Source organism: Entelurus aequoreus, linkage group LG10 (genome assembly GCF_033978785.1).
Source record: "Entelurus aequoreus isolate RoL-2023_Sb linkage group LG10, RoL_Eaeq_v1.1, whole genome shotgun sequence".
NCBI classification, from domain to species: domain Eukaryota; kingdom Metazoa; phylum Chordata; class Actinopteri; order Syngnathiformes; family Syngnathidae; genus Entelurus; species Entelurus aequoreus.
This window is the reverse complement of record NC_084740.1, coordinates 67,839,628-67,855,896: the sequence shown is the minus strand read 5'-3', so window position 1 is coordinate 67,855,896 and position 16,269 is coordinate 67,839,628. Positions and strand designations below refer to the sequence as shown.

General features: G+C 39.3%; 1 protein-coding gene across 2 annotated transcripts in view; it reads left to right on the top strand.

The window, feature by feature from the left end:
- The window catches only part of LOC133658958 (aryl hydrocarbon receptor-like), a 107,819-nt gene that overhangs the window by 81,543 nt on the left and 10,007 nt on the right, over positions 1–16,269 (top strand). For both annotated transcript variants that reach the window (XM_062061519.1, XM_062061518.1), the window contains exons 4-9: positions 6,498–6,587; positions 6,652–6,760; positions 12,062–12,189; positions 12,271–12,473; positions 12,528–12,637; positions 12,705–12,846. In XM_062061519.1, coding sequence (XP_061917503.1) covers positions 6,498–6,587; positions 6,652–6,760; positions 12,062–12,189; positions 12,271–12,473; positions 12,528–12,637; positions 12,705–12,846 — 782 coding nt within the window. The remainder of the gene's footprint in view (positions 1–6,497; positions 6,588–6,651; positions 6,761–12,061; positions 12,190–12,270; positions 12,474–12,527; positions 12,638–12,704; positions 12,847–16,269) is intronic.

Genomic DNA, 16,269 nt, shown 5'->3' with positions numbered 1-16,269 from the left:
CAGGTCGCTCTGGGAGAGATAGGCCTTGGTCTTTGCTAGGGTTCTGAGATGGTAAAAGCTGGTACTAACCACTGAGCTGACCTGTTTGGTGAATTTGAAGGCACTATCAAAGATCACACCGAGATTTCTCACGGAGGACCGGATGTTTACACCCAGAGGACCAAGAGCACTGACAGACGAGACTGGAGATGTATCGCCGAAGATGATTATCTCGGTCTTGCTCTCATTAAGGTTGAGGAAGTTAGCACTCATCCATGCTTTAATGTCAGTCAGACAGTCAAGCAGTGGTTGAAGTGCGACCTGTCCTGTGGCCTTAAGAGGTAAATAGATCTGAACATCATCGGCATAACAGTGGAATGGGACATTGTGCTTGACCAGGATTTCACCTAAAGGTAGAATGTACAGTAGGAAGAGTATGGGACCCAGGATTGACCCCTGAGGAACACCACAGGTAAGGGGGGCCACCGAGGAGAGAAAGTCTCCTAGCTGCACAGAGAAACTCCGGTCAGTTAGGTAGGACTGAAACCAGCTTAGGGCTACACCTGAGATGCCCACGTACTGCCTCAGTCGTGACAGTAGAATCCTGTGATCCACTGTGTCAAAGGCAGCTGTGAGGTCCAGAAGCATCAGGATCACAGGACTACCAGAGTCAGCGGCCAGAAGCAGATCGTTTTGCACCCTCAGGAGTGCCGTTTCAGTGCTGTGAGATGTTTTGAAACCAGATTGGAATTTCTCGTGGATGTTATTTGCAGCTAGAAAAGATTGTAACTGGACATACACTACTCTCTCAAGGATTTTGGACAGAAAGGGTAACTGAGAGATAGGCCTAAAGTTAGAAAGAACAGACGTGTCAAGATTTTTCTTTTTAATTAAAGGCTGCACCACAGCATGCTTAAAAGCAGCCGGGACATATCCGGAGGAGAGGCAGGTGTTAATCAACCATAAAATAGTAGGGCCAACTGAATCAAGGACTTCTTTGAGAAGGCGAGAGGGAAGGCTATCTGATGGGCAATATGTGGGCCGCAGGTGTTTGACTGCGTCCGAGAGGGAGGAGAGGGAAATAGGCTCAAACTGCTCGAAAACAGCAAGCTGGGGAAGCGGGGGAGGGGGAGGGAGAGGAGGAGCGGAGGTGTCAGATGGTCTGAGTGCAGAGATTTTGTCAATGAAGAAGTTTAAGAAACTTTCACAGAGGACAGGTGAGGGGACAACAGGTGACACATCACGGGGGTTGATGAGAGAATTTAAAACTTTAAAAAGAACTTGGGGTTTATGACTGTTACTGGAGATCAAGGTGGAAATATACTTTGTTTTCGATGCTTTTACGGCTCGCTGGTATTCAGACACGGAGTCCCGCAGGATTTGGAGGGAGACATGAAGCCTATCCTTCACCCACTTTCGCTCCGCGCGCCTGCAAGCACGTCTGAGAGCGCGCGTAGAGTTATTTAGCCATGGTGTTAGAAAAGCTTTGCTACGTTTGGATCTAAGGGGCGCAACAGAGTCCAAAATATCAGTGCAAGCCGAGGTAAACATGGAAAAAATCTCGTCAGCAGTAAAATCACAGTTTACACCCAGTGCACAGATTGAATGACTATTGAAGGCAACTGAAAACATAGCAGCAGTTGAAGGGTTGATCATGCGTGAGCGGCGCTCGGGGACATAGCTGGAATTATTGCCAGAGCACGGGATTACCGTTGTAAACAAAATTGGTGAATGGTCGGAGAGAGACATAGCACATATTTCATTTACAGAAACAGATAAACCATATGATACCACGAGATCTAAAGTATGTCCCTTTTCGTGTGTCGGGCCAATGACAGATTGCTTGAGGTCAAATGAATCAAGGAGATTCAGAAAATCTCGGGCCAGAGGTTTTGATTGGCAGCAAACATGAACATTAAAATCGCCGCAAATTACAATTTGGTCGTAATTCACCAAAATCCCCGATAGAAAATCAGCAAAGTGATGTAAAAAGTCTTTGTTGAATTTAGGTGGACGATATACCACTGCGCACAGAACAGGGGGAGACAGAATTAATTCAAAGAGTTGTAGTTCAAAACTAGCATAGGTAACGTGTGGAATCTGCCGACAAGTGAACGAAGATTTGTGAACAGAGGCTAAACCTCCTCCGCACCTGCCTGTAGTCCTGGGGGAGTTGAGGAAATCACAGTCCGGTGGAAGCAATTCGGAGAACGCCACATTGTCTCCAACAGTCAGCCAGGTCTCGGTGAGGAACATAAAATCCAACTCTCGGGTGGTAAAGAAGTCATTGAGCCAGAACGTTTTGTTCGCCAAGGACCGGACATTTAACAGGGCCATCCGAAGATTAAACTCCTCGCTAGCAGGTGATACAGCACGCTTCAGCATGCGTAGGGCGGAGCGGTCCAAACCACGCCCAAACCCACGGGCCGGAGAGCACCGTGAGACCAAGCCAGGAGGAGCGCGGCCCGGAGATGCCGCCGGGTTAACCGGGAGGAGAAGCAGCGGAGAAAGGCCGGAGGCAGCAGCGGTCGCCGGCGCCAGGAGGTCGCCCAGGGTAGAGGCGACAGGTTGGATCCAGCGCGCTGTGCGCCGGACATCGGAGGTACGCCGGCAGCGTCCACCAGGAAGGAGGCGATGATCGAACGTGCGAGAGGATGACAGCAGGATCCTGAGTTTCACCAAAATACCTCCCCTCCTCCCCCGCCTCTTGGAGCGCCTTCTTCGTGAAGGGGCCGCCGGCGCACGACGCAGGTAAGCGGGGATACCTGACAGCACGCGAGGGGGGTTTGTCCAATTTCCCGAGTCGAATCTGGGTACCCATGTCTCGCTAAAGTTTTGAGCTCGGATATTAAACAGTGCTTGGCGATCATAGCACAGTAGAGCAGAGACATCCCAGTAAGTGCATAAAAATGAGGCTACAGCAAACAAAAAACAGAGGCTTCGAGACAGACGACTCGCCGAACAAGCTGGCGCCATCTTGTCACAGAAGAATAAGCGATTATTACATTTTTACAGAAGTGTAGATAGAACATGTTAGAACAAATAACCAGATATTAACAGTAGATGAACAAGTAGATTAATAATCCATCATAATGTTGACAAAATAAGAGAATGATAAATGATTATACATTTATATTTTGATGAACAATCATGAATTAATCTTTCAGCACGTACACAATGTTGACATCTATAGTTATATTTTGATAAACAATCATGAATTAATCTTTCAGCACATACACAATGTTGACATCTATAGTTATATTTTGATAAGCAATCATAAATAAATCTTTCAGCACATACACAATGTTGACATCTACAGTTATAGTTTGATAAACAATCATAAATGAATCTTTCAACACATACACAATGTTGACATTCATAGTTATATTTTGATAAACAATCATAAATTAATCTTTCAGCATATACACAATGTTGACATCTATAGTTATATTTTGATAAAAAATCATAAATTAATCTTTCGGCACATACACAATGTTGACAACTGTAGTTATATTTGATTAACAATCATAAATGAATATTTCAGCACATACACAATGTTGACATCTATAGTTATATTTTCATAAACAATCATAAATTAATCTTTCAGGACATACACAATGTTGACATCTACAGTCATATTTTGATAAACAATCATAAATGAATCTTTCAGCACATACACAATGTTGACATCTATAGTTATATTTTCATAAACAATCACAAATTAATCTTTCAGCACTTACACAATGTTGACATCTATAGTTATATTTTGATAAACAATCATAAATGAATCTTTCAGCACATACACAATGTTGACATCTATAGTTATATTTTGATAAACAATCATAAATGAATCTTTCAGCACATACACAATGTTGACATTTATAGTTATATTTTGATAAACAATCATAAATGAATCCTTCAGCACATACACAATGTTGACATTTATAGTTATATTTTGATAAACAATCATAAATGAATCTTTCAGCACATACACAATGTTGACATCTATAGTTATATTTTGATAAAGACAGAGAAAAACATGTGACTCATAAACGGTGCGTGCAACAACAACAAACATGGCAGTCGACGCAAAGTTAAATCATGAAATGCAACCTTACCCGAGCAAAAACGATGCATATTTATCCGGGAAAGTCTTGATACCAATTTCCTTGACCCAGCCACTCACAAAGAAATTGTAGACCTCCATGCTTTTCCAAGTTTCCATCTGTTTTGTCGTGTAGAATGATGTCTGCAGCACAATAGTTCCATATGTCTGGGAACTTGATCCACCAATAATCCTCGATATCACTCGATAAATCTGTTTTTGATAAAGTATAGGGATTTATTCCATTGCAGAGTTGGATTTTTTACTCATATCTTCTTTTTACAGTAAGATTTAAGCCTCTTTTGTACTCCAATAGCGCCATCTTGTCTCATGAACCCCCCTACGTCATGTCCGGTGTTTAGATGCCCTGTACATGTGGGAAAAAGTGTTACCATCACGCTTTTGCGACACACTTCTATATCGACACATCCGCAAAACCACCATAGCAGCATATCACGAAGGATACGAAAGACTTTGACTCTTGTTTGATTACTCAGTTTATTATTACAACACAGGAGAGCTTTTTCTGCTAACAGCCAAATAGGTGACATCCTCCTCGGTCTCCGGTGGCCGTGCGTGGCGACCACCCGCGGCTGGTGTCCCCCTGACATGGCCAAGGAGTCACAGGAACACGTTTTGTTAGCAATAGGTGGAAAAATTATCCCAAATCAGGGGTGTCCACACTCCGCCCGCTGAAGTCTCCAATTGGCCCACGAGGCGTGAGTTTAATAAGGAATCTTACCCACAGGAAGATTGCATTCATTTTAACAGTCTGACAATTAGGGCTGCAACTAACGATTAATTTGATAATCGATTAATCTGTCGATTATTACTTCGATTAATAATCGGCTGAAAGAGACAAACTACATTTCTATCCTTTCCAGTATTTTATTGGAAAAAAAACAGCATACTGGCACCATACTTATTTTGATTATTGTTTCTCAGCTGTTTGTACATGTTGCAGTTTATAAATAAAAGTTTATAAAAAATAAAAAACATTTTTTTTTTAAATAAAACAAAAATTGCCTCTGCGCATGCGCATAGCATAGATCCAACGAATCGATGACTAAATTAATCGCCAACTATTTTTATAATCGATTTTAATCGATTTAATGGATTAGTTGTTGCAGCCCAACTGACAATGTTGATGCTACTATTATGTCGACAGCTAGTGGATTATGTGAGTAATACAGTTCAATGACCTTTAATTATGCGTTAAATTGAAAAAAAAAGAGCAGCATTGACTTGTATGACCCAATGCAAACAACCTTCCCTAGTCATGGTGCGGGGGAAAAAACAACCAACACAAAATGTCAACACACATGGTCACACATAACACAGCCTGCTCACTGAACTTTGTGGACATTATAAACATTTTGCATCCATTACAAAACATGATGGGGAAAAATGCAACATACTCTCTTCTCCTCACTTATCCATGTTTGGCACATTTTAGCTGCTTGATATTTCTAATTTATTACGAAACTACAAGGAGGTTGTCACGGAAGTAAACATGGTAAAAGTCAAACCAATTGTATTAATTATTGAATATGTATCTATCAGATTAATAAAATATGTACACACATATATACATATCACCAAAGTATCCACCACCTGTAGAAATGAGCGTACGTCAACGTCAGCCTTGATACAGTAGAAAGTGGATTCATACGGCCCCATTCATCGCTGTTTACCTAACACATGTAACGTGACAAATTTGGGGCATGCACTATATACTTCAGCCGCCAGTGGGCAGTCGAGTGTTGCGTATCTTAAAATGTGCTTTGTGTCCAATTCCAACTTTGACCACAGCCTCAATTGCTACGTGGAGTGGCGCTTTCCATCAATTTCAGCCGAATACAGTGCAAAATGAACAACCCCCCCCTCTTCCTCTCACGCAAGATCCCCCCCAGGAATGGGTCCATATGAATCCTTTCCCTATTGTACATCTAATTTTTGCCATGAAAAAGGCCGTACGTCAGGTTTTTTAAGCTTGTTACGTGAGGTCCCTGGTCCTTTATCCTCCATAGGTTATAAAAATAATTATAATATAATATAATAATAATTACCGACCGATATCAGGATACAGTTTTCAGCTATATCGCCCAGCCTTTGTTTGGGTCAAAATGCTGTAGAAGACATGCTAGCATACATGTATAAAAGTACCTGCCTTTTTAAAACGCTCCACTTTTCATATTCATTCACCATATTTATGTATTTTACTTTTATTTCCGCATGTCATTCTATCATTATTTACTGCAAAATATTTTTTGTGTTGATATTTTTGGGTGTCTTTAACGGATTCAATGGATTGACTTTATTTTTATTGAACGATCGGTTTGGTTTTGGTCAAACCAAGTGACCAAACAAGTGACGCTGCAGGAAAGCGCTAACTTGAGTGTTCACCGTGCAGGCACTCAACGGCTTTGTGCTGGTGATCACGTCTGAGGGGGTGGTCTTCTACGCGTCCCCCACCATCAAGGAGTACCTGGGCTTCCAGCAGGTGAGTGGTTTTTGTGTGTGGTTGTTGCAGAAATGAGGCCTTCACCGTGGTCTTGTGTCCTCAGTCAGACGTGGTCCACCAGAGCGTGTTTGAGCTCATCCACACAGACGACCGCGGGATCTTCAGGCAGAACCTCCACTTTGCTCTCAACCCACCCGACTTGGACGTGGAACGTATGTACCTGGATGCGTCCAAATACTTTGATCCGTATATTGTACGGGTGAAACTCCGAAATGTGACGCTGATATGTGATATAAAGTCATTACATACAAAGTAAGATATGTCAAGTCTTTAGTTGATGATGATCATGGCTTAGTTTCGGAAAACCCCACATTTTTGGAGATTTTCTATTTGAGGTTTTCATAAGCTTATCAAAATTATATGAAAAATAATAAAACATAAATAATCTGCTCTCTATGCATATATATATGTATGTATATATGTACGTATATTTATATTTATATGTATATATATATAGGTGTGTGTGTATATATATACAGTGTTTCCCACACATTCATTTATTCGTGGCGGCCCGTCACGAAAGAATTACGTCCGCCACAAATAAAATTAAAAAAATTTTTTTTTTGTCCTGTCCAGCTTCTCAGGCAAATCATATAGTTGATGTAGATGCCTATATAGGCTGTTCAGATTTACTTTTTTTTTGTTGCCTTATTTGTATTTGACCACTACTGTTTTCTGTTTATTTGTTACTGACTGTGGCAGGACACCTCTGCCTCTGTTTCACTTTATGTTGCTGGTAAATAATATGGTTGTAGTAGTAGGCTAAAGTTAAATTATTTAGTATGCACTAATTAAAGGGGAAGAGCTTTAGGAGACATTTTAGCTTTTATATTTTATAAGATATATTTTTTGTAAGAACCACAATTAATAAATATATTTCAGTGAATAACTTATTGTTCAAATCTGTATATAAATATGTACATAAAGTGTTGTAATTATATTGTAAAATGGATGGATGGATGGATGGACGTTTAAACCAAAACTGTTATTATTAATTAGTAAGTATACATTTTTTGAGCCTTTGTAGAGAAAATCATATCATTGTAGTAAATTATGCAAATTACTCGATGATGTCATGGTGACCACGCCCATAGCCACGCCCATATCCACGCCCCCATCGCCACAGGTATCTTGGCAGTTTATGGGAAACTCTGATAGATATATATATATATATATATATATATATATATATATATATATATATATATATATATATATATATATATACACGTCCACTCCACGCCGATTGAGTTTCTGGAGCATCACATTTGTGGGGTCAATTAAACGCTCAAAATGGCCAGAAAAAGAGAACTTTCATCTGAAACTCGACAGTCTATTCTTGTTCTTAGAAATTAAGGCTATTCCACAAAATTGTTTGGGTGACCCCAAACTTTTGAACGGTAGTGTATATATATATAATATGTATATATGTGCATGTACTTATATATAGGTGTGTGTGTATGTATATATGTACATATGTATAGGTGCGTGTGTGAATATATATATATATATATATATATATATATATGTACATATGTATATGTGTGTGCGTGTATGCATATGTACATATGTATATATCAAAATTATATATGTATATATATATATATATATATATATATATATATATATATATATATATATATATATATATATATATATATATATATATATATATATATATATATATATATATATATATATATATATATACATATGTATGTTTGTGTCTATGTGTGTGTATATATATAAATAAATGTGTGTGTATATATGTTTCATATACATTTCTTCACACACAATTATTGAGTGGAGTTTCTGAGGGGAACTGTTTGAAGTCCTTTCTGATGACGGTCTAAAGCAGGGGTGTCCAATCTTTTTGAATTGGGGGCCGCATTGGGCTAAAAAAAGCCGACTGCACGTAAACTAACAATATACATATATATGTATGTATATACATATTATATTAATATAATGGGTCTGTAATTAATATTTATTATGATTGGGTATTAGGAGTATGTGAAGTGTATACTTTCGTGACAACCTCCTTAAAGTTTTGTAATTAATCAGATATATGAAGCAGATAAAATGTGCCAAACATGGATAAGTGTGGAGAGAGTCAGTCCATGTACTAAATAAGTCCGATTTCTCAAATAGTTGGGCTCTAAATAAGTCTCCTACAACCCATGGAAACACCTTAATCCGATCGTGTTTGGTTTTTGAAAATTCGGACTAACGCACCTGGATTATGCGATTGGAAACCAGGGGCCGTACTTATCAAGCTTCTTAGAATTACTCCTAAGAAGTCTGCTAAGAGTTGACTTAAGAGTAAATAAATTCTTCGCTGAAAGCTGCACTTAAAAGTTAGTTATCAAGCGTCTTACTCACACTTTCAGCGAAGTGTAGGACCGAATCTTAAGTGTCACACTCAGAGCTGAATTACGACATTACTATGTGCCGTAAACGGAATTTTAGGTGACGTCATTTCTGTGTCCATAGAAATGACCAATCACGGAAGGGAATCCGTTGTCTAAGAATAAAGAAATATCTTGGAAATATTTAAGTGGACAATGGGAGTGTATATTTTGACAATAAACTACAAAATAATACAAAACAAACTAGTCCCCGCCGGCACTCACGCTACCGCTCCCTCTCTTCTATCGCCCACACACTCACTGACGTCACTCACCTCACGGCCACACACATACGCTACTGTCATAACATTTTCTTTCCAATTCATTAATTAGGCAACTAATTTGAAACTGGTGTGGGTGGCTCTATATATACTAGCCCACTGCAGACACATGCAGAAATCAACAAGGAATCGAAAAGTATTAAATCTGTGACAAAAATAATATCCGCTCTGTCTAAACGATACCGTTTGATCAGCTGATCGTCATAAAAAAAAAAAAAAACATTGTTCCGTTCCCTGAACGTTCGCGCACGTCTCTCTCGCCTCAGTGCCATCCCCTGCTGGCAACTCCTAACCACTTAAGACACCTCTGAAGGTCTCTTAAATATCGTGGAGAGTAGGAGTGATTCTTAGACTTAAGAACGTTGATAAAAAGCTTTTATTCTTAAGTTTGAGAGTAGGACTAAATTTCGCAAATTCTCAGGATTTAAGTGTAAAATGGCACTCTAAGAAACTTGATAAGTACGGCCCCAGATCTCTCGAGTGGGCGTGTGCGGCCGGAGGGGACCCTTCGTATCGCGCATGCGATAACCCGGAAGCAGATACCGTTCAAAAAACATGAGCAACATTTTTAGTGAAGAAAAACTAAAGAACAGAACATTTTTATGGTTGAAAAAAAGAAAGAAAGATTATTTAAGAAGGTAGCCAAGGAAATTTAAAATTTGGCTTAATTTGGAGTCCCGAACAAAATACAAATTAGAGGAACGAAAGTGAAGCAGGTATATTAAAGGCGAATAATAAAGTGTTTACAAACATCTTATTCACTTTTCGCACAACTGGCAAGAAAGTCCAGAACAATAGCAACCTTCATCTGGAACAGTATCAACCAGGGAACCAACGTTCTTTTCCCTTGGATATAAACTCCTTCCATCAATCCTCAGAGCCTTTTGAATGAACTCCGAGTCATTCGAAAATATGTTTCCATGATTCTCCGTACTAAAATTCCTTCAAAAAACTCTCTCCCGCCGGTCTTTGTTTGCTTCGGACCTGCGTCCGGTCTGAGACCTTCTTGGTAGTAGCGTCATGTTGGTAGTGCACTATAAAATAATTTCTTGATGTTGTCTGCTATGTAACATCAGCATAGCCATTAGAGACTAAATATTTGTCATCTGTGCCAATATTACAACGGACATCAATTAAAACAAGTGTGATGTCATAGGTCACCCGGAAAAGCGCCCCCGAGTGTATGGGAGGCAAATGGCGTACGACCAATAGTCGCATTAGAGAGAGTGCATGGACACTGGGACTGCAAATACAAAAAAACGGATTATTTGAGAAATCAAGACTAATTTTGTGCATGGAAACGAGTGTTGAGCATTTTTCCCATCATGCATTTCAGTGGATTTAAATGGGTGTAATTTTGAATTATGTGTTGTGGTTGGACCTTATATATATATATTTTTTTTTTAACAATATCCACAAAGGTTGTGTTACGTATGAGCATTTGTGTTGACTTTTTGTGTTGGTTTATTTGCGGCATGATTGGGGAAGGTTGTTTGGATTCGGTCATATAAGTAAAGGCCTTGCGGTGAACACTTCAAAGTGCAATTAACCAGAATTACCCACGGTCATATAAGTAAATGCCTTGCTGTGAACACTTCAAAGTGCAGTTAAAGTCCACTAACCAGAATTACTCACGCTGTCCACAAGTGCCCACCAGGCGCATGGCGTCCGACCAATAGTCGCATTAGAGAGAGTGCATGGACACTGGGACTTTACACGTAAAAATTGTGAAAATGCAAAAAAAACTAATTATTTGAGAAATCAGACTAATTTTGTGCATGGAAACGAGTGTTTAGCATTTTTCCCATCATGCATTTCAGTGGATTTAAATGGGGGTAATTTTGAATTATGTGTTGTGATGGACCTTTTTTTAAAACATTTATTTATTTGTTTACAATATCCACAAAGGACATTAATTTGTTCTGTTCTTTTTAACTATGGAATTGAATTTTTGTTATGCCGTAATTATTTAAATATAATTATTATATCGGTCCATTTCGATCATTATGGATATTTTTATGACCTATCAAAAATAAGGAGCAGAGAAATATATATGTTATTTGAAATCTAACCTTGCTTTGCTTATAATCCCCTCAGCTATCAAGGCAGAAAATAAATGTCAACACAAGCATGGAAAACACTCAATGTAAACATCCATCCATCTATTTTCTACCGCTTATCCCTTGGGGTCGCGGTGGGTGCTGGAGCCTATCTCAACTGCACTTGGGCGGTAGGCGGGGTACACCTGGACAAGTCGCCACCTCATCGCAGGGCCAACACAAATACTTAATAAGCTCTTAAAATGAAAGAATATGTAAGAAATGCTTCATAAAGTAAAAGAAAAAAGTGCAAAGTGGGAAAATGTAAACATAGAGAAACCTGAGAAGAACTATTTTCTGCAGGTTTAGTACTAAGAAATAACATCTGTGTAACATTAATTTGTTCTGTTGTTCTTTAACTATAGAAAGGAATTTTTGTGTTATGTGTGAACATGTGTGTTGACTTTTTGTGTTGGTTTATTTGCGCCATGATTTGGGAAGGTTGTTTGGATTTGGTCATATAAGTTAATGCCTTTCTGTGAACACTTCAAAGTGCAATTAACCAGAATTACCCACACTGTCCACAAGATGGCGTCTGACTTGCAGCGATTATACTGTCAGATTTTTAAAATTCCTTAATAAACGCGTAGTTTGGACACCCCGGGTCTGAAGGGCCTGAGGTCCATCTTTACAGGTTTTTGAGTGTTGTTGTTTGATGGTGTCAGGTTTGGATGGATGCACCAGGACAGAGTTCTACAATGCAAACCAGCTTCCGCCAGAGAACTCGTCCTTCCTGGAGAGAAGTTTTGTCTCTCGCTTCCGCTGCCTCCTGGACAACTCTTCTGGCTTCCTGGTAGCGTCCGACATTCCGCACCAGGCCCTCGCGCCGTCTCCTGTCTCAGCCGCCTTGTGTCCTTTTTTTTTCTGTTCCCAGGCTCTGAAGTTCCAGGGCCGCCTCAAGTTCCTGCACGGCCAAAACCTCTTCAGGGACAACGGCGCACACGCCAAACCGCAGCTGTCGCTGTTTGCCGTGGCCACTCCCGTGCAGCCGGCGTCCATCGTGGAAATCCGCTCCAAGACGCTGCTCTTCCAATCCAAGCACAAGCTGGACTTCTCGCCCCTGGGCATCGATGACAGGTGACAACGTCACACCAGGGAGTCGGCGCCAGCTCACTTTGCGTATCCTTGCAGGGGGAAGATCATTTTGGGCTACTCGGAGGTGGAGCTGTGCATTAACGGCTCGGGCTACCAGTTCATCCACGCCGGCGACATGATGCACTGCGCCGACAACCACCTGCGAAGTACGTCCCAGCATGTCTCCACTCCACACCTGCTATGCCCTCCGCTAACGTCTTTGCGTCCCGACAGTGATGAAAACCGGAGAAAGCGGCCTGACTATTTTCCGCCTCCTCAGTAAATCCAGAACCTGGGTTTGGGTCAAGTCGAATGCCAAGCTGTTCTACAAAGCAGGAAGACCCGACTTCATCATCGCTTACCAGCAAGCCATAGCGTGAGTCTTTAAGGGTCTGTTCCAGGGTCAAACTGTGGTCTTCACACGGCTGAGAACTGTATCACGATATCATAATTGTTGATATTTTTTATGACCTGATGAGTAAGGAGCAGGGGGAAAATACATGAAATGTAATCATTAGTATATCAAAATCATTCAAACAATGTAAACACAATGGTAAAATCACATTGAACACTTAACAATAAGCTCTTAAAATGAAGGAATATGTGAGAAATGCTTCAATAAGTGTAAGAAAATGGTGCAAAGTGTGGAAATGTAAACCTAAAAAACCTGAGAATAACTATTTTCTGCAGGTTTAGTGCCAGGAAGTTACGTCTGTGTAACATTAATTTGTTCTGTTCTTTTTAACTATGGAATTGAATTTTTGTTATGCCGTAATTATTTAAATATAATTATTATATCGGTCGATTTCGATCATTATGGATATTTTTATGACCTATCAAAAATAAGGAGCAGAGAAATATATACACTACTGTAGTGGATTGTCCGAAGCTTAAGCAGGCAACAAAAGTAGTTTAGTACAACAAATTTATTTACCCATTATCAGAAGTGCAGGTTGAATTGAGTTGGTCGTGCAGACAAACCACAAGTTACTCCGGAGCCAACAAGACACACACAAGCCAAAATCACTCCCGAGTTCCGGTCTTCTGCCATTTTTTATATGTCTGTTGTGCGTAAACGTTCCTTATCAAGTGCGTAAGTGTCTTGTTTTGCTTTTCCTATCTGTTCCATAACAACTCGAATCCTTTAGACAGTCAACACATTCTATAGACAGGTTGGCACGACTTAATATTCACTTTTGTCCCACAACTGGTCCATTCAATGGCACAAAAATACAAGAGTATTGAAAATGAGCGGACATTCTTAAAAGACAAGAAATATAGGTCAAAAGGTCAGAAATTCTACTACACTACCGTTCAAAAGTTTGGGGTCGCATTGAAATGTCCTTATTTTTGAAGGAAAAGCACTGTACTTTTCAATGAAGATAACTTTAAACTAGTCTTAACTTTAAAGAAATACACTCTATACATTCCTAATGTGGTAAATGACTATTCTAGCTGCAAATGTCTGGTTTTTGGTGCAATATCTACATAGGTGTATAGAGGCCCATTTCCAGCAACTATCACTCCAGTGTTCTAATGGTACAATGTGTTTGCTCATTGGCTCAGAAGGCTAATTGGTCATGTTCACACATCTGAAAACAGTTTAGAAGTTACAAAACTGACCTTCCTTTGAGCAGATTAGAGTTTCTGGAGCATCACATTTGTGGGGTCAATTAAACGCTCAAAATGGCCAGAAAAAGAGAACTTTCATCTGAAACTCGACAGTCTATTCTTGTTCTTAGAAATGAAGGCTATTCCACAAAATTGTTTGGGTGACCCCAAACTTTTGAACGGTAGTGTATGTTATTTGAAATCTAACCTTGCTTTGCTTATAATCCCCTCAGCTATCAAGGCAGAAAATAAATGTCAACACAAGCATGGAAAACACTTAATGTAAACATCCATCCATCCATTTTCTACCGCTTATCCCTTGGGGTCGCGGTGGGTGCTGGAGCCTATCTCAACTGCACTTGGGCGGTAGGCGGGGTACACCTGGACAAGTCGCCACCTCATCGCAGGGCCAACACAAATACTTAATAAGCTCTTAAAATGAAAGAATATGTAAGAAATGCTTCATAAAGTAAAAGAAAAAAGTGCAAAGTGTGAAAATGTAAACATAGAGAAACCTGAGAAGAACTATTTTCTGCAGGTTTAGTACCAAGAAATAACATCTGTGTAACATTAATTTGTTCTGTTGTTCTTTAACTATAGAAAGGAATTTTTGTTATGCCGTAATTATTTAAATATTATTATTATATTGGTTGATATCGATCATTATGGGTATTTTTATGACCTATCGAAAATAAGGAGCAGGAGAAATATATGTTATTTGAAATGTAACCTTCCTTTGCCTATAATCCCTCAGCTTTCAAGGCAGAAAGAAAATGTCAACACAAGCGTGGAAAACACTCAAACAATGTAAACAAAATATTAAAATCACATTGAACACATAACAATAAGCTCTTAAAATTAAATAATATGCAATACATTCTCAATAAAGTGTAAGAAAATAGTGTAAAGTGTGAATATTTAAACATAGAGAAACCTGAGAAGAACTGCTTTCTGCAGGTTTAGTGCCAAGAAGTTACAGCTGTGCTCTAAAGGGTGAGCTCGGTTAAGGTGCTTTGACTATGGTCCCTTTGAAAACATCCAAAAAACTGTCATACTGTCCAGGTGACTTTTCCTCTTTTATCCACAATTTCTTCATTTTGACTTTCTTTTCTCACTCCATGCAAAGAATTAACCGCCAGACAACCAAACATGATAGTCGATACTGTTACCTGATTGGCTGTTAGCGAGTCACTCCCACTGATCAGTGATCACTTCCTGCCAGAGAGCGAACGCCTTTCTTCATGCAACCCACCTTGCTTCGCAACCTCCGCTTTCCTCCGACAAAGATGAAAGAAAAAAATATCGAACATTTTACTGAACGCATTTTTTGTTGACCTTGCATTGATATCATTTTATCAACTGTTTTCTATGACAAATCATCACAGCGATTCCTAATGTGGTGCAAACATGCCCACTAGTGGCCGTAAGAACTGACATTCAAACAAACCTAACTGGGGCCTTTCTTGTCAAAGACATTTACATAATAAAAATGGCAGAGTTATTTTTTTTTTTTACATTTTTATATAGTTGTTTTCAATTCTAACAAACTGAATAATGTGGGAACACTATGTTGCTACGCATAGCTCACATTTTGTATTGAACTTGAGAAAAAATAAGAAAATATTTTTTCTCATCTTTATATTGTATTTCAGTGTGTATTGTTTTAAATATGTTGAACACAAACACTGTGATACTCCATCAGGGCTGGGTAATTCATGATATCAATATACTGTATATCACAATAGACACATATTGTATTCTCCGGTATATAAGCCACACCCACTTTATTTTAGAAGAAAAAAATATTAGTCCATATATTAGCCGCACTAGACTACAAGCCGCAGACATATACCTTGTGAAATGAGTTACTTAAACAAAGATTCTGTAAATGTTTATTTACATACCTTAATTGTTTTTTAATTGGTCACAAACCACTGAACAGAAGTCATCGTCATGGACCCGCTAGCTACGGATGCTAGCTCTCCAATCACTAACTCATTAACGGTGACGTTTTGGTGAATTTACTGAGGAATTTACGAAACTGAAACAATACAAAAAGAACTGTAACTTAATAATACTAACACAGACACTTGTAAATAAGTTAGCATGATAGCTAACAACGCTAACTTCGTTACATTACGATAGTGCGTACAAGTATGCATGAAAACACTCCTACAGACATCACACA